The sequence below is a fragment of the Motacilla alba genome, chromosome Z, assembly GCF_015832195.1.
Source record: "Motacilla alba alba isolate MOTALB_02 chromosome Z, Motacilla_alba_V1.0_pri, whole genome shotgun sequence".
In the NCBI taxonomy this organism is placed as follows: Eukaryota; Metazoa; Chordata; class Aves; order Passeriformes; family Motacillidae; genus Motacilla; species Motacilla alba.
In genome coordinates this window covers 64,250,833-64,275,799 of record NC_052046.1, presented here as the reverse complement: position 1 = coordinate 64,275,799, position 24,967 = coordinate 64,250,833, and the positions used below count along the sequence as shown (strand labels likewise).

Sequence of the window (24,967 nt, the reverse complement as noted above, 5' to 3'; positions counted from 1 at the left end):
GCTATTTCCTGAAAGCTATATATTTATTACTGATGTTTTTAATGTCAGAATCTCTGCAAAGACTGAAGTGTCCCAAATCAAAAAGGAAACAAAACACCTGATTCCTATTAATCGACAGATCACAGAGATTTGTGATATTGAAAATGCCTATTGTCTTGTAAGAAGACTTCCAATTCCATGCCAAACACTTATTCTTTAATAACTAGCTTAAAAATTCTAATTAATGCCAGTGATATATTTTTATTTTTTACTCCAATCTATAAGAACACTCTTCTGCAAGCATGCAGCAGTCAATGTATCAACAGTCTACAGTAAAACCTACCAACCTGCCAATGACAGCACCTCTGTGTTTGTGCAATCCATAAGTCAACCGCAGAACTGACCATGGCTTTACCATTGCTGAAGAGCTTTGGGACCCACCCCTTCACACGGCAGTTCTCACAGCACAACCACACTCTGGCAAGTGGACAGTTATATGGCACATTCAAAAATATGTATGAATCAATTTGCAAGAGATTCATACACAAAATATATATATATATTATAGTAATGCCTGAAATTAATACACGAGTTTTAAAGGAACAGAATGAAGAGGGAAGGCTTACAAAAAAAAAAAGAAAAAAAAAACCAACCCCCCCCAAAAAAACCCGCAAAACAAACAAACAAAAAAAACCGAACAAAAATACAAACAATAAAAAGCCGCTCCCAGGGACTATTGGGAACCATACGCTAAACAGCTGGAAGCCGAAACTAACAGAATGACAGCACTTTAATGCTTCCCATGGTTGGACATCCAGAGGTGAAGAAATGACAGCGCCAGCGGGCCAGTGCCGAAGTCCGGAGGGGCTCTGCCTCTCCGCATGCAGCCGAGTTCCTACCACCGGCATGCCGCCCGGCCCTTTAAGCCGGACCCGACGACGGGCGGGAGGCACCGACCCCGGGACGGGCCTGCTCGCTGCCCGCCGGGGCTCGTGCTGGCAGTGCCGGGCGTTGCGGGAAACTTTGGCGGCGGGGAGGGCACCGTGTTCCGGCCGTCCCGGGGAAGCTCGTCCCTCCCGTCGGCTGTGCACGGGACGCAAAGTCCCGGTGGGGAGAGCGGAGGCTCCGCCGCATCAACCCCTTCAGGCGGCGGCGGCGGCGGCAGCGCTCAGCCGGGAACAGGGAGGGCGGGATGGGGCTACCCCCGCCTCCCAGCGCCGCAGCCGCCGCAGTCCGCAGCCAGCAGGGGAAGAGCTGCTCCTGGCACTCGCACGGCCCCGGCCCCCGGCGGTGAGAAGCGGCCCCCGGGCGTCCGGGAACCCGCCCCGAGGCATCCGCGGGAGGCGCGGCGCCTCGGGCAGCGCGGAGGGGAGCGGCGCCGCCGCCGCACGTGCGCCCAGGCAGAGGCAGCGCCAAGCGCGGCCGGGCGAGCGTCCGGCCAAGGCGCGGCACCGGCACCGCCGCGGGGCTCGGGAGAATCACCACAACTCAGAGTACCCCCCTGCTTCTCCCCTCCCCGCAACCCCCGTGCCCGGGCGAACGCGGCGCAGGAGGAACTCACGGGAAGAAAGCGCGCCGCACCGCTGACTCCCAGCCGCTGACAGCACCGACACCGACACCGACACGGGGGTCCGCCGCCGCGAGCCCCCTTCCTGCCCCGCCCCGGGACCGCCCCCCCGCGCCCCGCCCCGCCCCGCCCCGCCCCGGCGCTGGGGACGCGGCGGCGCTCACGTCGGCCCGGGAGCTGCGCCGCGCTGCACCGCTGGGCGGCGCTGTCCGAGCCCGCGCTGCGATGATCCGCGCCGGGCTGGGCTGGGCCGGGCCGGGCCGGGCCGGGCGGGGAGCGGGACCCGGTGGGTCTGCGGTCACAGGCAAGAGGCTGGGGTTCGCAGGGGAAGCCTGGAGTCCTCAGGGGAGGGTTCCGTGTTCTCAGTGAAGGGGCTGGGGTCCATACGGGAGTGTCTCGAGTCCGCACGAAACGGGCTCGGTGTCCGCTTGGAGGGGTCCGAGCCTGCGAGCCCGCAGGGAGGGGACGAAGCGCCCCGTGCCCTTCTGACTGCTCTCGGGCAGGAACGGGCGGGTGTGCCATCGGTCCCGGGGAATGAAGGCCCTTCGTGCCGGGAGAGGAAAGGCTGTGGTTGCGGGGTCGCAAGCGGTGGTCAGCGAATTGAGGGGGAGGCTCTGCTGACTCCGCTGCGGGGTGCAGGGGCGGGTGGTAATAACACCAGCTCGGGACAGCGGGGAGCCACGGCGTGGCATCCTCCGAGGGATGGGTGCTGGGCATGGCACAAGGCAGATCCTGGTAACGAAGGATCCAAGGCGAGGGGGCCGATTGTGGTTGTAAGCTTGTCGAGAGCTTCAGTGTACTTTAATGAGATTTTGTTTTCAGTGAAATTCGTAACATAACATAGCGAGCTGAAGATTGGGCATGTGTTACAATGAGCTGTATCTGAACCACACGTCCCCACCGCATGGAAGCCCTGTTCAACATCCCTTCCTGAGCAGGTTTGTGCGGGAGACCTTCGAGAAGTTTATCTGCATAGGTAAAATGGAAGAATTAGGGCCCAAATCTGTATTGATTTTCAGGGGCATTGTGATGAATTATTCATTTATCAAACAGCACTGTCCTAATTCTCCTTAAAAATACAAAAAATACATATGGTAAAACATAATTCTGCCACCCTCAGATTAAAATAGTACTTTTTTTTTCTGGGGGGATCTACTAACTTCATTATGAACACAAATCTGGGTAATTTGGTCTGTGATAGATGTTTCAGTATTTCTAAAAAGGCTTAGATGTGTTATTAACATGGAGCATTTGCCTCATTCATATAAAATGGAAAATGCAACAGAAATTAATTCTTTGAAAGCTTATTAATATTTTTAAAGTTAAGGGGCATCAGTAGAGTTCTGGCTTAGTCTTAATTGCCTGGTCCTTTTTCTTCAGAAGGTGAAAATTTGCTTTTGTGGGTCTATAGGACATAGCAAGCAATTAGTGATTAATGTGTCCCAAAGATGCTTTCAGTCTTTGATGACAAGAAATACTAAGCTCTTTGAACAGAAATGGTGACTTACTAGCTTCAGCTGATTTGCAGAGTCACACCAGCATTTTTTTTGTAGAGCTCTGTGTCACATCAAGCCATCATCAAAGTTTGTGCCAGACTTCCCTTACGTTATTGATCTGGCTCATGAAAATGAGCACTGTAGGTGCAAAGACCTGGTCTAAGGATTCCAGGACTCGCCCAGAGCAAAGCACATGGTGCTTTTATGAAATAACAAATCAATAAACACCTGTTGCTGAGGCACGGGCAACCAAAAGGCTTGCCCCCACCTTAAGCTCTATGTGGCCTTACTGAAGGGTGCAGCTTTGCAGTCTCTCACAGGGGGCTACATTCTGTTCTAGAACTGTTTCCCATCCTAGCTGCTCTTATGTAAATTCTTTAATTGGTGTAGATTAATACATTATCAAAGCAATCTTTGCAAGGGAGAGCATGGACAAGAATTTGGAGGACCTCAAAATAGTCTTTAGCACAGGAATGTTCCATGAATTAGAAGGTCTTATTTTATGACAATGCTAGGGGCCTACAAATTCAGTCCTTTTCCTAAGTGTGGAATATTTGGCTTACAGGTAGTAATAAAAGGAATCAAAGTATTTGGGGAAAAAGAAAAGAAAAAGAGAAAAGCATTGAAAAGCTATATTATCAAGTCTTTGAAAAGAAACTGAAAGAGACCAACTTTGGGGCCTACTAAGAGGATAGGCTTTAAAGTTTTCTTTCTGAATTTTGAAATTTTTTTTTTGTTCAAAATTAGAGAAAATTAAAATTTCAGCTTTTTCTGACTACCTTTGTATCAAAGCTAATAGTTTGAGTAGAACCTGTCAAATCTACTAGTTTTATTTATGGTTAACATGAGGCAATCTCCCTTAGACTTCATGTTTAATGGCTTTCTATATCATTCTACTGAATTTTCCTCAATCTGCTCATGCTACTTTCATTAGTTTGAGAGCTGTTTTCGTATTGTTTCACAAAGGCAATAAAAATGAGTACAAAAATATGATGCTTAATTTTTGTCTCTTTATGAAATCTGAGACTTGGCTTACAGTGTCTTGTCCTTTGAATTTGAAAATTTCTAATGTAGAAAAATAACTCTTGAACTTTATTCTGTGACTTATGCTGTTACCTCCTAGTGTGAAGCACTGAAAAATAAACAAAGCAAGCCCCACATCCTGTTAAGTACTAGATTTCCTGTAAGACAGACTTCACTGAGTTGAAAAACTATTTCTCATCTTGCATGACTGGATATCTACTTTTATAATAGCTTTGTGAGGGAAATAAAACTGTGGGGTTTTCTTTAGCTTGCCAGTTTTTCATCTGCATTAGGTCCAAATTCAGCAAGGACTTGAATTTTGAGATTAGGTACATGCTAAAGCAATTAATTTTAGACCTTTCACATAAAAGTTACATAAAAGGTAAGATTGGTCTGTGGTAGTAATCTCTTGATAAAGTACTTGGGCTTTCTTGTATACAGGTATAGACTTAACTTAATATCCTAAGCTTTTTCATTGTGGCAAACTGATCTTGAAATTTTTCATTATCCATGCCTGAACCACGCTACTGAACCATCACTGCCTGCCATTTATAGATCTGTGAGAAACTGTTATTTCAATTTGTGCAAAACCCTTTTGAGTCATACAGTCTTCCTGCTTATACTTCCATAACACAACGATGTTGTTACTGGCAAGCAACAATAGTAAATATTAAATCATAAAGGTCAGTATCATATATCTTGATGAAGTATTTTAGATAAGTAAATTGATTCAAGGGTCTGAGCTCTTTGCTTTGAGCACAAATTAATCTATTTTTGCTTCAGATACTTAACTTCCTTTTACTGTGTTTTTTTGGATTTTGTTTTGGTTTTGTTTTGTTTTTAGGAAAAACAAGATACAAACTTTCTCTTTTTTCTCTTGCATATTGAAAGTACAGACTGTATCATACACTAGAGAGCTGCATGGAGGTTTTACTTTGCAAATGGAGCAGCATGCTGGAAGCAAAAAGGAACAAAACCCTTTTGGACAGCTCCTTTGATGATAGAAATCAACCCATGATTTCCTTCAGGCTGCAGTTTTATTCATCACTATTTCCTAGGTTTTTTTGTAGCACCAAGATAAATTTCAATGTAAAAAAAATAGTCCCAGTGAAAGAGATATATATTATAAAGATATGTAACACAGCTGTCGTTAAAGTACTTACATAACTTGGTATAAAGCAAAAATACACAAAACAAATACCTTTATATTGGAGGCTTAATTTTATCCAGGTGAATGGAAATATGCAACAAATCCAGTTATGCAAGCTTGCATCTGTAGCAAAACTTGAACTCTCGTGCAGTAAATGGTCTCTGCAGACTGCAGATGAGGTAAGCTTTTGGGTCACTGCTGTTTATTTAATGCCTTTCCCATGTGTAAAGGATGTTCATCTCTACCTCTGGTAGGACAGTGCTTAATTAATAAAACAATAATTAATGTCAGTGTTTTGAAGACAAATTATTCATAACTACATCTTACCTAGAGTGATGCCATACTTTGCATACCACTGAAAATGGTTTCTAATTGTTTCAGAACAGAAAATGTTTACTGTTATCTCTCTGTCTTCTATTTTTGTGCTGCTATCCGACATATACACTATCCTTTGAATCTTCATACATGAGATGGCTGAACATATGTGTAAGTGATCACTGGTGCCTCAATGTAGGTAATCCAGTTGTCATTAATTTGAATGTGATAACTCAGCTGTCCTTGGGAAATTGTCTATATTTCTCTTACGGCTTTTTGTGTGTCTTTAAATAATCTTACTCTTGCCCTTTTGCCTCTAGGATATCTACATAGGTATCTCTGAAGAGTTGGGATTTTTCCTGAACTTACCTTTTATTTGTTTGGGTGTTAATTGTGAAAAAAAAAGTCAGATGTCTGTGGTAATAACAAAAGACTTGCAAAAAAAGTTGAGTTTAATTAGAACCTACATTCCATCCTTAGATTGTCTCCTAAGAATTTGGTGTAGGGAAACAGTGGACTTGCATTCTTTGTTCATACCTAATTGTATTAAGCAGAGACTGAGAGTAGAGCCCTACTAAATTAGGGATTTAGTAGCTCACTACCAAATTCTGACATTTGAAAGACCTGATGACTAAGCTACAGATACGGTCTTTAGTGAGGTGCATTATTTCAAAAGTTAATTCTTTCAAAAGTTTCTCTTAGTGGAAAAATACTTTTTTTACAGAAACAGAGGTACCAGCAAATGAAAATGTTTTAAGAAAGTCTATCAGTTGTCCTTGTTTACTCTGGAGGGTTTTGCTGATATTATATTACGTGCATTTAAGATGTACTTACACTACCCTTTCAAGATTAAACTACAAAATGTTTACAGATTTTAGAAAACTAACCACAGGTGCACTGAAAAGAAGGGAAATTGGGTCGTTATTTGTTACAAAACCTTGAAAGAAAAATAGTCATGATAAGAGATTTAAGAAAATAAAGACAGAAGAGTAGTGATGTCAAATTCTCCCTTGCATGTATGTTCCTAATTGGCTATACATATAACTGATTGTTTGCCTAGAACAAAGCTAAATCTGCTAACAAAGTCTACTGTACAAACTGTTGTTTAACTTTTAGAATCCATTTATTCTATGCTAACATTGGCTTTTGAAGGTAACTGCATTCAGAATCACTTGAACGGAGGTAATTCTTCGAACCAGAGGAAATAATGCTGTGACAGCTCTATATAAATAAGCAGATTTTATTTTAAAGTGTGGAAAAATAAGCCCTTGAAAAACTGTCAACATTTAGCTGTGATTTATGTAGGGTAAATTTACCAGTGTTGTGCCAGGCTTAAACCACTTTTTTTATGGGTTGAGTCATGAATGTACACCTTTTGAAAATCCAGGTAGCTCAGTTTGTCATGGGATAACTCATGGTGTGTTCCTTACAAGGTAATTATTGGACACAGTCAGTGCAAAATATTACAAAATTTAATATTCTGGACAAGGATGTAGCCTCAAATGAACATTGAGAGAGATTGTTCAGGCACTTATATACAACGTGACCAAGACACTGTGCCACATCAGGCAATGGTGGGATGTGGGATGGAAGCCAGCTGTCACATTGTTTCACTCAGTAAAATGATCACCCATTCAAAATTAATGAAAATGAAGTTACGACACCACTAAGAGAGGCAGTGAAAGAAATTAAATGGATCTATTTAATACTTACTTAATACTTTTGGTTTATTATTAGGAGTATTTAAATACTAACTGAGCTTTGCAAAAGCAGTGTAAAGAAGACCAAAAAAAATTTGCCCCCATATTCTACTATGTCCCACAGAATCTGTAAAGTCTTCATTTCTCCAAGACTGAAAATAAAGATACCCAGCTGTGGATGTAGAATGAATTAAACAATCTGCCAAACTCACCATACTAATGCACTTCTATTGAACTATCAGTGAAAAATACCCTGAATTTTAGGACAGCAAGGCTTTAGTTGTACATGGAATTAGTGGAAGAGATCTCCTGCAAAACTACCCTCAGAGATACAGGACCAGAACAGACATGGCAACTAATGTTCTTCTTGAAACTAAAATGCTTTGGAAATGTGTAAGAAATGAGGCAACAAAGACAGGATAGAAGCATGGCTGAGCGAGTAAGAAGGAAATGCACAGGCAGTGGGTACAGGTACATGTACCCTGAAAAGAGAAGGCTGATGTACTCTTTTTCATAATTTTTCGCTGGCTGTCATTCTTCCTACATTTCTCAAGTCCCTGAACCTCAACCCAGGGTGAACAATGTCCACCAATCCATCTTAAGAGAAGGTCAAGTTAGCGACCACCTAAGGAAGCTGAATATATACAAATGTATGAGAAGAAAAAAGTTGCATCCCAGGGTGCTGAGGAAATGAGAAGATATAATTACTAAGCTACTCACTCCATGTTATATTTGAAAAGTCATGGCAGAAAGGTGAAGCACCCAGTGACTGAAGAAAAGGGCATTATACTCCTATTTCTAAAAAGGGTAAAAAAGAGGAATACTGGGGAATACTGACCAGTTATCCTCACTTTATTAACCAGATAAAGGAACAGATTCTCCTGTAAATGATGTTGAAGTGAATGGAATACGGGGAGTTGATTAGGGATAGTCACCATGGCTTTGCCAAGAGCAAAATGTGCTGGACTACTTCAGTGGCCTTTAATGATGAAGGAACTACTTAAGTGGACAAGAGAAGAGATACTGATGTGTCTACCTGAGCTACCCTAAGTCCTTTGATATGACCCTTCACAATACTCTCTAAATCAGAGAGACAAAGAAAGGCCGTTTTATAAAGGCCAGTTGTAGCAGGACAAGGGACAATTGTTTCAAATTCTAGAAGTATAGATGGAGATTGGGCATTGTCATGGCCCAGTGTGAGGGACCCACAAGAATTACTCACTTGCCCTCTGCTGCCACAACTGGGCAGAGGAGGGAAAAAGAAAAAAATAGTAATAAATGCTTCATGAGTGAGATACGGACTGGGAGAAAACACTTTAAGGGCAAAACCGGGCTCAGCTTAAGTTGCAAAGTAAATTTGCTAACTGAGTCAGAAGAGGATAATGAGAAGTAAAATAAGCCCTGAAAACATTTCTTCCCCCCAGCCCCTCCCTCCTTCCCCCAACAGCTCAGTGATACATGGCATGGGGGTTTTTGGTCAGTTCATCACCGAGATTTTCTTCTGCTGCTCAGGGAGAGGAATCCTTCCCCTGTGAGGCTGTGGGGTTCCTCCCATAGGAGACAGCTCTCCATGAACTTCTCCAGTGTGGGTCCACTCTCACGAGCAGCAGCCATACCGCACCTGCTGCAGCATGAACTGTCCCCATGGGCAGACAGTCCTCCCAAAACTGCTGTGGCATGGGTCACTCTTTTCACAGAGTGCACTCCTCCAAGGACAGGCTGCTCCAGCCTGGAAGCAAGGGCCTTCTCTCCACCGGGTCTCCCATTGGATCACAGCCTCCTCCAGGCATCCACCCACTCCAGCAAGGGCACCTCCCCCGTGGCTGCTGCGGGTGGATCTCTGCATTCCCTGTGCACCCATGGGCTGCAGGGGCACAGCTGCTTCACTGTGGTCATCACCACAGCCTGCAGAGGAATCTTGGCTCTGGTGCCTGGAGCACTTCCTCCTCCCCCTCCTTCTCCACTGACCTTTATGTTGTGTCTCCATGTTGTTTTCACCTTGTTCTCACCTCCTCCTCTTTCCTTGACTAGAAGCCAAAGCCTTGTGACTTTGTGTTGATTTACTTCTTAAGTATGTAATCACAGAGGTGTTACTAGCCTGTCTCATTGGCCATTTTTGGCTAACAGCATGTTCATCTTCAGAGCCATCAGGGATTGGCGCTGCTGGACATGGTGGGAAGCTTCTGGCAGCTTCCCACAGGAGCCATCTTGTAGCCCCCCTGCTACCACAAACCAGGCTGTGCCAAGCCAATACAGGCATAGAAAAGAACTTTATTGTAAAGGTGATGAGGTACTGGAAGTGGTTGCCCAGAGAAGCTCCGATGCCCCATCCCTGGAAGTGGTCAAGGCCAGGCTGGATGGGGCTCTGAGCAGCCTGGTCTAGTGGAAGGTGTCCCAGCCCATGGTGAAAGAATTGGAACTAGATGTTGTTTAAATGTCCTGTCTAACCCAAATCACTCTGGGATTCTGTGGTCTCATGATTCTATTATTTGATTATTTGAAGACTTAGTATATTTTCATTATTCCTCATTAACCCAGGATTTACTCATCCTTTAGAAAGCAAATGAGACACTAGGAATTACACCAGAAAGGAGGGATCACAAACTCTGCCCCTCTTCCACAATGAAGGAGAAAGGATCCCATCAACATAGGTTGTTTGAAGATGATGTGCAAATTGCTCTTTCTTGAAAACAGAGCAACCCGTTCAGACATCAACTTTGACTCTGACATCCTAAAAAGTTGCCCATGCGTTGCATGTGATCTCTGAAGAAAGATATCCAACCATTTTTTTTCAGACAGATTTGCTCTGTGCAAACCCTTAGAAATGTACTTAAAACAGCAACACATCCTTTTCTTTCTTGTCATGTATTTTCTCTTTTTCCAGTTTACTTCTTTTATATCTTATTTATATTTACATGGTAAAAGGTTCCCTCTGGATGTATCTCCAACCAGTTAAAAAAACCGGAAGGAAGTGCTGAGATAAAAAGCAGGAGGAAATGCTGGATCTGGCAGATGTCCTTTGGGTTTATGCTGAGGTACTTGCAGAGGCCGTTTTCTCTTAAGTGAACAATTATCACCTATGGAGAAAATAGCAAGCCACTGAGTGTATTTGGAATATGTCAGGGGTATGAAGTCCACCAGCATGCCACCAAAACGAAATTTCTTCTGGCTTACATGAAGAAAACTGAGCAAGATATGTGAGCCTACGTGAGATTCTTTCATGCATGATATGCTTATTTGTTTTGTCAGTGGACTCAGTTTCCAGAAATTGAATAATTTCTTTTCATCCCACAACAGACAAATTTTTTACCTTGGTCCATTATTCTTCTGAAATAATTGAACTTAGTATTGCTGGAGCCAACTAGGTTGTTTTTTATCCAGTTTCTAGCATTATGGAAGATATAGTATATTCATATTATGTATTTGGATGCCTCTTATATGTAAACAAAAAGGTTTAACACCATCTTGCAATCCTTTTTTATCTCTAATGTAAACTTAAACCTGATTATAAACTCCCTATTTTCATGTGAAAACACTGGACCAAATATTAGCGAAAATGCAATTTGTTCTTTTGATGCCTGTCATGGTCAAAGATGCAGGATAGTTTTTCAAAAATTCAGGATTTGCATTTTTCTTGTTTGTTGTGGGTTTTTTATTTTAATGAAAGGAAATAAATTTATCTGTCCATTGTAAGATATTTATCCTTGTCTTGTAGATTTCAATATTTGCCCCCTTGTTTTATTTCCAGTCCTCCTGAAAATAGCAAGATTTCTTTTTTTGAAAAATTTTCTACCAACCTACCTTCTGATGGTTTTTAAATCAAAAATTATGTGTAATTCATTAATTGGCTGGTAAAAGGTCTGCTGTATTGTATGAGAATAATTACATGGCAATGAAGATGTGGAACATCTTTCCAAATGTACTTCAGATTTGAAATACCACAGTATTCCAATATCTTGAATTACCTTTGGCATTTGTTGCAAATTCCTGAGTGAATGAATGACACAAATGTCAGGATGTTTCAGCAATGCTTTTATATGAAAATACTCTGTGCATTGATAGCAGGTGTTATTATAAATTCTAGATACTAAATTCCTCAGTCTGCATCAGAATGGTATTTTCTTTCATTCAGATAAAAACACATGTCCAGTCAATCTCATGCAGGAGAGTTTTAAAGAATTCCATCATGACAGCTGCTTATTATGGACATAATGTTCAATCAGAAATCACAATTGTGCAAATATAGGTAAATTGCTGATGACAGGCCAGAATAATTGCCTGAGCCATCGGAACAGCTAACAGCAATTCTTGTAACTTTGTCTTTTTTTCCAAAAGTTGATGAGAAATACGTGATGTAGTCTTACTCAATCACTTCCATGTCATGAACTGTTCTAGAATAAACCTAGATGCAGTCAAGTCAATCCTCTTTTGCAGATTGTATAGTGTTGGAAGGGAGGCATGAGTCTGAGATGGTTCTGGACTCTTCTGGATGTAACAAATACAGTGATACTGTTCAGATGCCCCACAGAAAACAGTAGAGGAGACAGAGCAAAGACAATAGCCCTGAGTGCGAAGTTAGAAGAATGGTGCAAGTTGATCAGTACAACAAATGTTTGTGCTTAGGCAGGTCTTTTGGATCTTACGGAAGCAAGTAGTGGGGGAAAAAAATGTATGTGGATGAATACTGCTACTATGCTATTTTTGTTACATTCAGAAGCTGATAGTAAGATAGAGGTTCAGTAAAACACTTAGGTAGTATCTGTCTTCTGATCGAAGTAAGGTGGGTCTGAAGCTTCTATCTGCTCAAGTGATGCTATAGTGATTTTATCCAGGTAGGAGGTCACTTGGAAAGTTGTTTTACACAGAATGTGGCAACCTATAGCACGTGGTTTTGATACAGACATTTTTGTCATGATCCCACTAATTAAAGAAAGAAAGGAAAGGAAGGAAATAGAAAGAAAAGGAAGTAAAGGAAGAATAGGAAGAAAAGGGGACGGAAGAAAGGGAGGTTCCGGGAAGGGAAGTCCTGGGAAGGGAAGGTTCTGGGAAGGGAAGGTCCGGGAAGGGAAAGAAGACATTAGTTCTATTAAACCACAATTTCTAGTAGTGGGCCTTTTGTTTGGGGTGTTAGAGGAATAGAACACTAACAAGTCTGTCTCACTGTGAACTTTATACTATAGATCACAAAACAGAGTAGCTACATTTTCATTAAAATCTATTAACAGTAGGGGTGGGGTTGCATAATTCAGACAACCTCCCATATTCTTAATTTAAACCATAGTGGAGAGGTCAGTGGGAAATAACAGTGTAGAAGGTTATTCTATTCATAAATGTGAATTATTTACTATAACCTTCATGTAAGAAATAAAAGAGAAATGCTGCAAGAAACTTGTCACCCTCAGTATACAATTAGCAGGCTTCACTGAATAAGAAGGCAAATGCAAATTTTTTGGAGCACCGTTCCCATTGACAAAATTGTTGATTGATTTCTAAAAAACAAACCCAAAAGACACAACAAACCCAAAGAAGCAACAGCTAGATGAAACACTATGGGAACTGAGAAATGCTTTAACATTTCCTCAATTACTCTGAAAATATATTTGAACACTTCTAAATGGTCCCTAATGACTGCTTAGTCATTTTTCTACTAGAGTTCTGAATAGAAATATTCCAGAATAACTTGGGTCTAGGCTTTCTGTTTCATTATAACAGATTTTCCTCAAGGTAAAATGAATACTTCTGTTCATACAATACAAGGATTTGAAGTAAGCCCGGTCTCACTCCCTGAAAACCCAAAAGCATTTTGCATGCTATGTTGGAAATCAGACTTATTTCTACAAGCTTTCCTTGGTAAAGACTCTTAAAATAGAGAAAAAGATTTTGAAAATATGGCTGCTTAGCACACATGCAAATGAATAGTGATGATTTTGCAGATAACTGTCCAGTCTTCCATATCTTTGTCTCCCAGACTGTACTAAGGCTGAGAGTGCTAGCTTTTATTTATTTTTGAAAAACATGCTGTATTTGCTTTTGTGAAATTAAAAGTTCTTTTAAATGTCTCGTTTCAATGGCATTTCTGCTCCACAGAAGTTACTTCTGAAGCATGGTAAACCTTCTCTTGTTAAGGAGAAGTGGAATATCTCATATTTGCTCGTATCTCATAGACAGGTCTATTCATAATGTAATTTGAAAACTCTTTTACTTAACTAATTAAATTGTGATGTTGTGGATGCCCCATCCCTAGAAGTATTCAAACTATGGCTGAATGGGGCTTTGAGCCACATAATGCAGTGAAAGTAGTCCCTACCCTTGGCAGGGGGATTGGAACTAGATGATCTTTAATGTCCTTCCCTGTGACGGTCCATCCTGGAGAGAAAGGACAGTGAAACAGCCACTCCTCAGGTAACAGTAATGGCCCTGAGACACTGAGATGCGAGGATAGCTAACATCCAGTCAGGTTATGGTGAGAGATGGATGAAGAGAAAAGAACGATGGGAACGTTTATGTAAATTAAGTTATTCCTTATTAGGTTATGTTCTGAACCTTGCCCTCTGATTGGTTCCATAAAAGGTATTGTTTCTATTTCTCTTAGTTCGCTGGTTCCCTGCCCTGAGTTAATGTATATATAAGGTTGTGTTTGCTTCATTTCGTGGTCTTCTGGAATAGGTCTACATAGTGTATGGTTTACGTCTTATTTGCACCCTTTTATTTTTCTTTATTAAACTTTGATTTTAAGGCACTCCAGTCGTTCCTGTCCCTATTTTATTTTATTGCCATGCTCCCGACTGATCTGGTCCCAGGGTTGCATGCGCTGGCGGCAACGAAGGGCTCGTCCACCACACAACGCAACACTTCCCAACCCAAACATTCAGTGATTCTATTATTCTCTTATAAATGGCATGAATAGACTAAAAAGCCAGCAGGATTAATGGGCAGGTTTCCCTAAAGTTCAGAAGGAGTGGAATTGTGACTGGGGCCAGCTATGACTCCCGTGAATATCCACGGTTTGCTACACTCAGCTGAAATAAACTGCCCTGAAAGCACACATTTCTGAAGCAAGGGCACTCAATATTACAGGCCTTGGATGCAATTTGTAAGATTAACAGCATACATAAAATATGTGTGTCCAACCTCGCTGACCTTTTGCTATGTCTCCATAAGTATAATCCACAGTGGAGAATTTAATTCCAGGTCCTATTAACAAATTCTGTGTGAATCTATGTGGTTATATTGCTGTTCTACATTGATTTTAAATACTAATTTTTAACTTCTCTGGAAATCAGGCGGGCAGATTTCTTCAAGCATACATCTGATATCATGGGATGATCACAGTCAACAGAAAGAAAATCCATCAGGATCCAGATTTTTTTTTAATTGTTCTTTTCATATTATTTTCTTTTTTAATTGACATATTGAGCAAACAATCCTGATGTTATACAAACTGTACAGACACAAGTATTCTGTCCATGCAACTGTCAGTACAGCCCAAAATCATTAACAGGGGGAGTAATTTCTCAGTAAAATCTTGATGTCTTAGTTATAAAACCTTTAGTCAAGTAGAATCATGAAGTGAAACAGATAAGCCCAGAAAGCCACCTGTTACATTACACTGCCCTTCCATTATACTGCCACAGAGTGGGGGTCATGATATTTAAAATGAATACTCTTTCATTTAAACATTACAAACCATTTCATAATGTTCATCATTTCTGAACATTACAAACAATACAGCTTCATAAGTAAATAATGTTCAAATATTATTCTTTAATGCTCCGAAGTTCACCAACCCCTAAAACCAACAAGGAAAACTGGAGTGATTTAGGATAACTCTCACTAGGTAAAAGCTGGTGTTAGTTCACTGATCTCAACAGATATACATCACAATCTATCAGCCGATGATTAAATCAGCCATACACAAAGAAAGGAAAATTAATATGAAATCTGAATGCTTGCAAGCAGCAGCTGACTGAGGCCAAGACAAATGAAAGTATAACTTTCTTTTCATTATATTGGATTCCTTTCACTGAAGGGGAAAGAAAGAAATGCTAAGCTATTCCTTGAATAAATATTCATATCAGGAATTGTGCAGAACAGCAGTGTCCGGATGACCTGCTGGGAAGCCTTGGAATGCATCCGAAGTCTTCCTTGTGGTCACCCAGCCTGGAGACCTGTCTGCAGTGCCACAGTTCCCAGTGGTGGGTAGTCTTAAATCTAAACAAGGATAATATATGGAAAGCTGTGCACACAGCTAAGTTCCTAGATGAAAAATCAGAGAACAATTTCAGACTGTTTACTGTGTGGATTGTTGTAGAAACATACAGCAAAGGAAGGTTAAGATTAGAGAAAAGATTTTAATTATGGGATGAAATCCCTAGAAAAATGTCATAAAATGTGATAAATCTCAAAATCACATGACTTCTCAAGACAAAAAAGAGTGTTCTTCCACTGTAGGAATTCAGAGCCTTGACAACCTGAAAAGAGGAAAAACTGAAGTGATTTCTTGGTTGCAAGTGACAGGGACAGAAATGGTCAGTAACTTTTCTTAGGGGAAAGAAATGAGCTGCAACAGATCTGCATCTCCTTTCTGCCTTAGCCAGAGCTTGTTCTAAAGGCTCTAAAGTTTGTCCGTATTAGCTAAAGTATGAAAGCAACATTAGTGATAAATACCACTGCGCAAAGACCTCAATTTCCAATTTAGTTTGTATGGGGATGGGAGGAAGGGAGGGGAGAGCAAGTTTGATAGAAAGGAGGAATTCGAAAGAAGACCAAATCATTGAAATTAACATGGCCAAATCTTTGATTAGATTCACCGGACATTTAAGAAAAGGACTCTGCCTCGATTAAAGCAGTATATTCAACATGCAAGACTAGAATTCAAACTAGTTCGGAGTATGAATTACGTGAGTTGAGAACTAGGAATGATTCTGCATTTGGGGCTCTGCCAGTTTCAGAGAAATAGAATAGCTCTCTTAGCCAAGAAGTAACTCCTCCTCTGTAGGGTTTTATTGGATGAGTAACTGTACAAAAGCTTAATAAGCTTACAGCCTATTAACTGTACAAAAGTGGTCAGAGACCACTGATCTCTCCACTATGGTTTAAATGAAGAATTTAATGGGAGGTTGTCTGAATTATGCAACCCCACCCCTGCTGTTAATAGATTTTAATGTAAATGTAACTACTCTTAGTTTTGTAGTGATTTTCATTTCACAGCAGTTGTGCTGGAGTGTGTATACCTATTAGGGACCTTGAACATTTGTTTTTGAAAGGCATATGTATTTATCTTCTCTTACCTACATCTTGCAATGGTCAGAATATCAGACTATAATCTTCCTTCAAAGTAAGTGATTTAGGAAGAAACAACTTTTTGGTAAATTACTGTGGAAACCCTGGGGGGCATCCCCTGGGTTGGGGAGACTCAAGAAGCTTCCCTCAAAAACCTGTTAAGATCCCATTGGCTCCTTCCCCTGTTCCCATGTCTGTTCCCATGTCCCTGAGTCACTCCCTCCCTATTCCCTGATTGGCTCTTGTTTTTGTACTGCCCCAAGACCAGGTTCATCCCCTGCCCCTTTGGAGGGAGAAACCTTGAATCTCCTCATGAGTATGCTTGGGGACTCGGAACATCTCACCACAAGGCTGAATTAAACATCTGTGGATACCATGCAAAGGCCCTTTTTGCTTCCTTACCCTGGACTTTACTAGCAGCTATTCAGGCAGCAACAAATTACCATGGCTGTAATACAAATTAACTCATTATAAATTAACTTTTTTTACTTGAGAGTATATCAACATGGAATACTAAAATGTGTTCCATTCATTTCAATTTTATTTTTCAAACATCTCAGAGGATAGAAGAATACTGCTCTATTGTATATTGGGGTAGAACTGCAGCATGGGAGCCTAAAGTTATATATATTAGTAGTTATTTACTTTCCCCTTTTTTTTTCAGTCGCAGGAGATAGCAAATGAGGTACTTATGACAGCCTTTTTACACATTTTTAATCTTCGCTAGGACACAGTGAAAATCACATTCCATGTTTCCAGAAGCCAGCTGTCTGAATTTAGTTACCCAGGAAATAAAGATCCTGTGTTTACCTCTCACTTTTGATAGAGTGGGTTCCTGCTCCTGATTCAGGTGGGAGGGTTACTGTTACATTTCACCTCTACTTCAGCAAAGGGAGTTTAGCTGAAATTATTGCATGCTAATAGTGGAATCAACAGTAGTGATTTTCCCTTAGCGACAAATCTTCATTGGAAGTACAGTTCTGCTGGAAATACAGTACTCTGTCATACTCACAGACATGGAATGGTGTTCTTCCTTCATAAATTGATGCAGAACAGTGAGACGTGTTTGAAGTTGTATATAACAACTTAATGGAAGAGTTATCTCTCCACTGTACTTGAAATACATTAAGTCTCTGTGAACTTCATAAACTGAATCACAAACACTCTCTTGTAGGGGTCTTATTTGTGTCTGCAGACTAAGAAAACAAAAATACAGCCTAAGAAAATAATTGACTTTTCATCACATTTCATGCTAAAATACCTCACAAATTTTTGAAAAATATTTAGACATACCTAGAAAATTCAAAGGTTTTAGTATTTCCAAAGAAACCCTATGCTAACACTGCTACCACTATTGTACAAATACTGGTTTTTCTTTCTCAGTTAAAACTGAGGGAAGAAGGTTACCTGATTTGTGTGTGTGCCAAGTTTCCAACAAAAGCTGATAAAAAAAGCTATATTCTGTTTCTACCTCTGTGAGGGCTCATAGCTTGTTTCGAGATGTGGTTAGGCATGCTGCCTCAAATCAAAAGAAATTTTCCATAGCTAGTTATACTAGTGATGGATTTTATTTCTCAGATATTATAATAATATGCAATTACCAGCTCAGGAGAGGTTAGCAGTGCGGGAGCAACAGTAACGTCATTGGTCTGTGTTGTTGATCTGTGTTCCATGGGCTTCCTGTTGATGCACGACAGAAGAGAACATGAGGATGAGATTAAAGTTGACACTGGCATAGTAATGTGATTATTGATGCTTTAGAAATTTATAGTGCAACTTAACAAAAAATCTGTTAACAGCAATTTAAAGGGCAATGTATTCTCAAATTTAATGACACAATCACAAAGTTATTTGCCTTGGAGTATATAAATATCTAGTAGTTTTTCTCATGTAGGATTTTGGTTCATTTAAGAGGTTAGGTAGCAGTTCAGTAATTAAATTACGTAATTTACTACATGAGACTTCCAGTTACATAAAAATTTAATTCAGTTTTACTTCCTACTTGTCTAAGAGACTTTTGTAGTGGGAATATGACTTTAATAATCTAGAGGTGTGTCTTCTGTTGCTAAAACTTCTTAGGTAATTATGTCTCTGTTACATTGATGGCAAACTTATGAAAACCAAATGCACCCTCCTTAGGTGCAATCAGACCCTCTTTATCTCTTTGATTGCGAGCTAAATTCAATCTTGTCATTGAAACTACCCTGGGAAGGTTGATATTGAAGAGCAAATTAATTGTTGAAATTGACTTTCTTTTGGAGAAGCACAGGCCATGATGGCAACCAAGCCAGAGCTTGTGGCCAAAATAAGAAAGCTTGCCCTCAAGAGCATTGCAAATATCTCCCCACTGAATGATCAGGCATCTTTCTTCCTTTTTGGAAACTGTCAGAGTGACTCATACTGGTACATTGCTCTCAGGCATCAGGCTTAACCACATGGTGTTAGGAACAGGTCACTGAAGGGAGGGGAGGGAAAGGACATGAAACAGAGAATGAAAATGAAGTTTTGATAAAAGGAATAGGAAATAGGTAGGAGTGCTAACAGAACAGAGATGAAATGTAGAATTCTTTGTCAGTTGGTAAGCATGTCATGAGTTTGTTTATTCTCAGGGTTGTGAAGTTGGTACTGTTTTGTTTTTCTCCACCCCATGCACATAAATGTGTAGCACTGTAGTGCAGTGTCTCTGATGTGGCTGATGCTGCAGTGCAGACCTGTGCCATCCCTGGTGGAGGCTGAGGAAAAGGTGTCACTGACACCCTTGGGAGATGTGGCCATAGTGGTGAGCCTGCCTAATCATGGGGGACAGGGGGAAGACAAGGCATTGCAAGCCTGGGTCATACCCTGGGGATTTGGGCTTGCAGAACTGCTTCCAGAAGAGAAGAAAAATGTTCTAGGGAGATCACACATATTCTTATCTCTTTTTTTCCCTTTTCCCTTTCCCTTCAATCTATTACAAAATAAATTACCTAAAATAAAAAAAGCATTCTAAAACTATTTTTTAAAAATAGTTTGCATGTGTTGATGTATGAAAGCTAGTTTTACATGGTTTAGATGCTGGATATGATGATGTTGGCATGTTGAGGATCTTCCAGATCTTCTGTTGGACATAGAAAATCAAGTGGACAAGATTTTCCATGGAGAAGTTTCTGGTGCTCTCTATCTCATCGTGTATCTGTGTTTATGTGCGTGTGTGTATCTGTCTGTGTGTGTGCGCCCACGTGCGCGCGCGCGTGTGTGTGTGTGTGTGTTGTGTGTGAATAAGCTGTACCAAAAGAAAAACTAAAAACTAAAAAAAAACACAAAAAACCCGCTATATAATTGTCTCAGTCATGCCAGGGTTGAAGGCTTTTCTTAACAGCCTTCAACTGTGAGTGCAAACAAGTGTAGCAAGCAAAATATACATTCAGAGAATAAATTGTATTCTATGTGTAGGTGGAGCATTAACTCTAAAACTAGCTAGGAGGCCAACAAAATATGTCAATAGTGGATTTGACTGTCTCAAAAAAGAGATACTTTGTTAAAACACTTTGTAAATATCTATCTGCAGGCTTCCTAAATTGACATCAAAAACTTACTTTTGGTCAAACAATGTATGTAACTATCCTCCCTAATAATGCCCATGTGCCTAACCAGTAGTTCAATCATGTATCGCTGAGGTTTTTTGTTTTACATTACCTGTGCAAGCTGTTTGGGCCAGAGGAAGTTTTTGCCATTACAACAGAGAAAAGAAAGAGGATTTTCTTTGAATATAGGCAGAGTATAAACATTATTTGACATCTTTACTCTTTTGTAGCCTGTGGTGTTACATTTTAGTTAAATGGTATGCTCTGTCTCACCCCTAGAAAATGTACGGTTTATTCCAAGCCTGTGATCCTCCCCTGCAGTATCATGTATCTGTAATCCCATTGGCCCAAGTCTTATTCCACACCCACTTTGAATCTCCTTGTTAAGCTGTGCGGAGGGAGTCGAGACGTTTTCTTGGCCCCTTTTCTCCCTAGGCTGTCCCTCTCTCCCCCTCGCTTCCCCTTCCTCCCCCTTTCCCCCTTCTCCCTCAGAAACCGTGCTGCTCCCGGGGGTGGGACCTCAATAAACCCTCATCTAATCAGCACCCTCAGAAGCCGTGTGGAGTCTCCTTGCCTGCCTGCCTGCTGCTACCAGAGAACACCCAGCTTAGGGGGCCCCCACCCCCGGGAACCATCAAATGAATGCCAACAGTAGCCCATGGAGTCATCTTTAATGCAGTTCATGACATGTTCGAGATCTAACTGCTTAGTGCCCATAGACTATCAGAAATCTATTACTTTAAACAGAACAAGAGGTATTGGAATTAACCAGTATTGCTGATGGGTCGTGCCTTGGCTTGCCTGGCCCTGCGTCTGAGCCAAACAGCGGCAACTGAGGTGTTTCACCCCAGAGACGCTGTTGGCGAGCTGGATGTTGCAGCAGAGCACATGAGGGCAAGTCCAGGTATGCCAGAGCTCTGGTAGCAGCAGGATGGAGTTTTCCTCTCGCAGAGGTCCCCTCCTCAGGTTCCCTCTGATGGAGAAGCTGTAATGTGATGGTGAAGGAAAGGAGTCAGTTCTGATAGAGGGTTTTAATCCAGAGTTTTTATTGTAGCCCCCTCTCTCTGAATGTAGCAACAGCTCCAACAGAACTCCTGACTGTGTGGTCTGCTTGCCCTTTTACCTGGGGGAGAGGGGGAGGGGACGGAGAGGAAACCCACCAGCCAGGTACGGGAGAGCAGGTCCCAAGGGACAAAGGACACCTGGATGGCCCAATGCCCCCCAAGAGGTAGGGGGCATATTTCGAACTTGCCCAATCACTCGATGCCCTTCTGGAACTCCGGGATTGACGGACAGCGCTCAGCAAAGGTCGGGATGGGGAAAGGACAGGTGATTGACACATCTGGGGAAGGGATATTCAGGGAGAAACCCGGGGGATCTGAGGCAAACTATGGCCTCACACCGCAACAAAGAGGAACACAATCTTATGCAGAAAAGACAGAAAACTATGGAAATGAGAGGTCAAATGCCTTTCCAAAGGTAATGCATCTTCTAACACTACTGGTAGTGTTCATGTTTCTTGAATATTTTAAATCTCACAATAACATCTTAGTCCCAGGGCATCTTACTTGCTGTTTTGCAATTTTTCTGAGATTTGTTGTCTGCTTATTTAGTTTCATGCCAGGCAAATCTAGCCTCTTCATTTTCTAGCCTTGTGTTCCATCCTGTCCTCTCCAAACTGATTCAGCAATTCCTTGAAATTACAACCGTGAAATGGCTAAATTAACCTTACCCCCTCATTTTAATAATCATAATAATAGTAATAGTAATAGCAATATTAATAATAACAATAAAAATAATAAGAGGAAAATATTGATATCTTTGAAAAATTGAAGTAAATTTAACTATTCACAGCTAGGAATAAATTAGATAATCAACTACTACCTGTGAAAAATATTTAAGGAGGATACAGTTGGACATTACGCATTGTAGATAGAAATGTGTTTTCATTAAAAACAATGTGCTGTAACAGCAGAAATAAGACTGATATTTCCTTTTTATGATCTAGAATATTTCTAATTGTCCACTTACAGGACACTATTGGGCTCAGGCTCCAGCTTCTTTCTCTTTCTCTGAGATGATGTAAGCATCATATCTATTCCCCTATCCAAATTTAAAATGAATCTTTTTCTGAGAAAGTAAGATGGACTATTACAGAGGAAGAAGAAAGCCCATGCCACCACAGCTGAACAAAAATATTTTAGCAGAAGGCCAGCACTACAAAAGAAAAGTCTCCCCAGAGGTTCTTGCTTTATTCACAGCTAGAATGACCTAAAAATAACATATTGTTGCACAGAATCACAGCTATATAATTCCCCTTGCAGTGTTACCAACACTTCAAGCTAAATTAAAGAAGCCATTCTAAATTTAATTTTCAGAAGCTTATCTTTCCTCTTCTCTGACTTCTGCTTTATAATCTACCCTTACTTTTTTTCTGTTTAATTAAAGAAATACTAATTAATTCCCCACATGTCTGTCTTGATAATGACATATACTTGAAAACGCACTTTTTGATGCACACCCTCTCCTGTAGTTCTATTTCATAAAGAAACTCACGAGGCTTTTCTAGGATCCAGATAGAAGCTCAGCAGTTTTCTAGTTTCTGAACAGTCAATGGAGAGAGTGGCATGGAGGTTAATTAAGCATAAACTAGGATTTTCTGACTGGATATATTTTCTCCTATTTTGCTTCATAGGATTCACTTACTTAAAAGCACATCATGGTATACCCACTTGTTAAAGGTCAAAATTATTTTATAGTAAATCAATGTCAAATATATTTTTGTGTTAGGCAATTATTTTTAGCACCTTATTTATTGCTACAATGCTAATGGTAGCTAAAAAGAAGGAAGTGTATGTTAATGAATGTTCACTGGATTTTTTTTTTCAATGTAGCCTCTTGTTTCTGATTTGCATTGTATAATGCTCATCAGTCAGTGCCAAGAACCTTATGTGTATCAGCAGCATCTTCTGGAACATCAGTGGCCATATTCAGTTGCTGTACATTGTATGTGGAATAGTCATCCTCTGCAAGGAAAATATAAAACAGTGTCATTTGATTGCAATTTCATCGTCACTCATGCTAAGGTGCTGACTTTAAAGGGTTCTTATCAACACATCTAACTAATAATTTTTGTTGGGTTTTTTTTTCAGGAGACAAGAGTTGAGAGGCAATAAGTAAGAGCTCAAGTCTCTGCAGGACACACAGCTTTGCAATGGTTTTTGTGTATGTGCATTTACTTCCTCTATAAAAACTTTGTGAGAGATTAATCAAGACCCTGAAGAGTAAGAGTATAAACTTTTTCTTGAGACAGCAAAAAGCCCCTCATCATCTCCTGCCAAAAAGTAAACTATACTTCCACAGAAGAAACAGATACACTTTTGGGCAAGACTGGTGGTGAAGGTGTAGAACTTTCTTGTTGCGTGAGGTTGGTTGTTGGAGACAGGGACAACACAAACTCTCAGAGATCCATGTGACAACAGCGATGGTTTGTTATGGAAGATTCCTTATATAGGGGGTTTGAAACTCCAGGGTTTAAGCAGCTGATTGCTTGGGATCTCTCTCCACCCAGATCTCTGGCCAGTGGTGCATCATCGTCTAGGCTTGAGCAGGGTTGGCTGAGGGTCCCCTGTAAAGGTTTGAATCCAACCTATCCAGGGACTTGTTTATCTGTTTTCTGGAATGAACCAGGCTAGCTGAATTGGATTTGTGTTACAGCTACATTTACCTTGTCCAGCTACAGACCACCTGTAGCTGTGACAGTGCTGTGACACTTTCTCAGTTTCTGTACAGTAATCTCTGAAGAAGTTGCCAAAAATAAGAAAATGCTTGAATCTGGGGGATATAGTGCAGCTGTAGCTGTTTGGGTACTATGGACTTTGTCAAAGTACTATGGCCTATAGCAACTCTCTATTCCTTCAAATTATTTTAATTCCTTTTTAAAGTGTTCTGAAATGCTTCTGTTTGGATAGGGGGCAGAAACATCATTACACTTCCCCCCAAAGTCAGCTCTGCTTCTTGCACCAGAGTGAGGCATCTATTAGAAGAAGAAAACCCCCACTCTGCAATAACTACTAATGTCAATGTTTAAACACTCTTCTCTTAGCACGTACATTAAGTCCTCACGGACATAAATTAAATATATAAACCCATTTCCTGCTAATGTTTCACATTTGTTCTTTATTTGGTCTTATATCCAATCCAGACTGCTGCAATTCAGGGGGAGAGAGGGGGAGGAGAGAATGAAGGTGGGAATGGAGCACTAATTTCTTATGAAAAGTATGTCTAGCATGTATTAACTGTGTCAAAACTCAGACTATTGCAAGGCTGAAACAAGAGCTGAGCCCCTATATGGCTGAGATGGCATTATGCTTGACATTTCTAGGGCTGCCTGGAGCTGGGATTAATCTCTGAATTGACACTCTTGTGGGTTAAAGGAGAGGAAGAGCAGTTAAAAAGAAATGGAAGTGGTGGTTTGAACTCAGTTACAGCAAATCAAATTGATCAACTTTTTCTTCAAGTGCTAAATTTGCAGAAATTTCCTAGAACCAGCTCATTGCACTGTGTGTGTGAAATGAGGGCAGTATTGAGTGAGTTTTCAGAGGCAGACTTCAAGTCATGTGAAATTATCTCTAACAACTCCACTCTAGTTTACCTTAATCTGCTACTCTGTGTTACTACTCCAGATAGAGTTGTTGTTTTTCTTTTTTGAAATGGGAATCCACTATCACATTCATCATACTCCTGCTATTTATTTAACTTACCACACTTCAAATGTTTCCATGGCTTTTTGGGCAATGAAAAGGGATTTTAGGGCTTTGGGGTGATTGGCTGAAGGATCAGGGTCACAGGTAGTGTTTTCTTCATGCCTTTCAACAACAGCAAAGAATAGA

At 40.8% G+C, this 24,967-nt stretch overlaps 2 protein-coding genes across 7 annotated transcripts in view; one reads left to right on the top strand and one right to left on the bottom strand.

The window, feature by feature from the left end:
- PAM (peptidylglycine alpha-amidating monooxygenase) overlaps positions 1-1,647 on the bottom strand; it is a 124,792-nt gene extending 123,145 nt beyond the window's left edge. For 3 of the 6 annotated variants that reach the window (XM_038123235.1, XM_038123240.1, XM_038123239.1), the window contains exon 1: positions 1,541-1,646. The gene's annotated coding sequence lies outside the window, so the exon portion shown is untranslated. Of the gene's footprint in view, positions 1-1,540 lie in introns of all 6 variants that reach the window. The other 3 variants (XM_038123236.1, XM_038123233.1, XM_038123237.1) reach the window with 2 other exon arrangements.
- Positions 861-24,227, top strand: LOC119696071 (proline-rich protein 2-like). Its single transcript, XM_038125588.1, has 3 exons — positions 861-1,506; positions 1,574-2,484; positions 23,228-24,227. The coding sequence occupies exons 1-2, from the start codon at positions 861-863 to the stop codon at positions 2,383-2,385; spliced, it is 1,458 nt and encodes a 485-aa protein (XP_037981516.1). The 3' UTR covers positions 2,386-2,484; positions 23,228-24,227.
- The last annotated feature ends 740 nt before the right edge of the window (positions 24,228-24,967 follow it).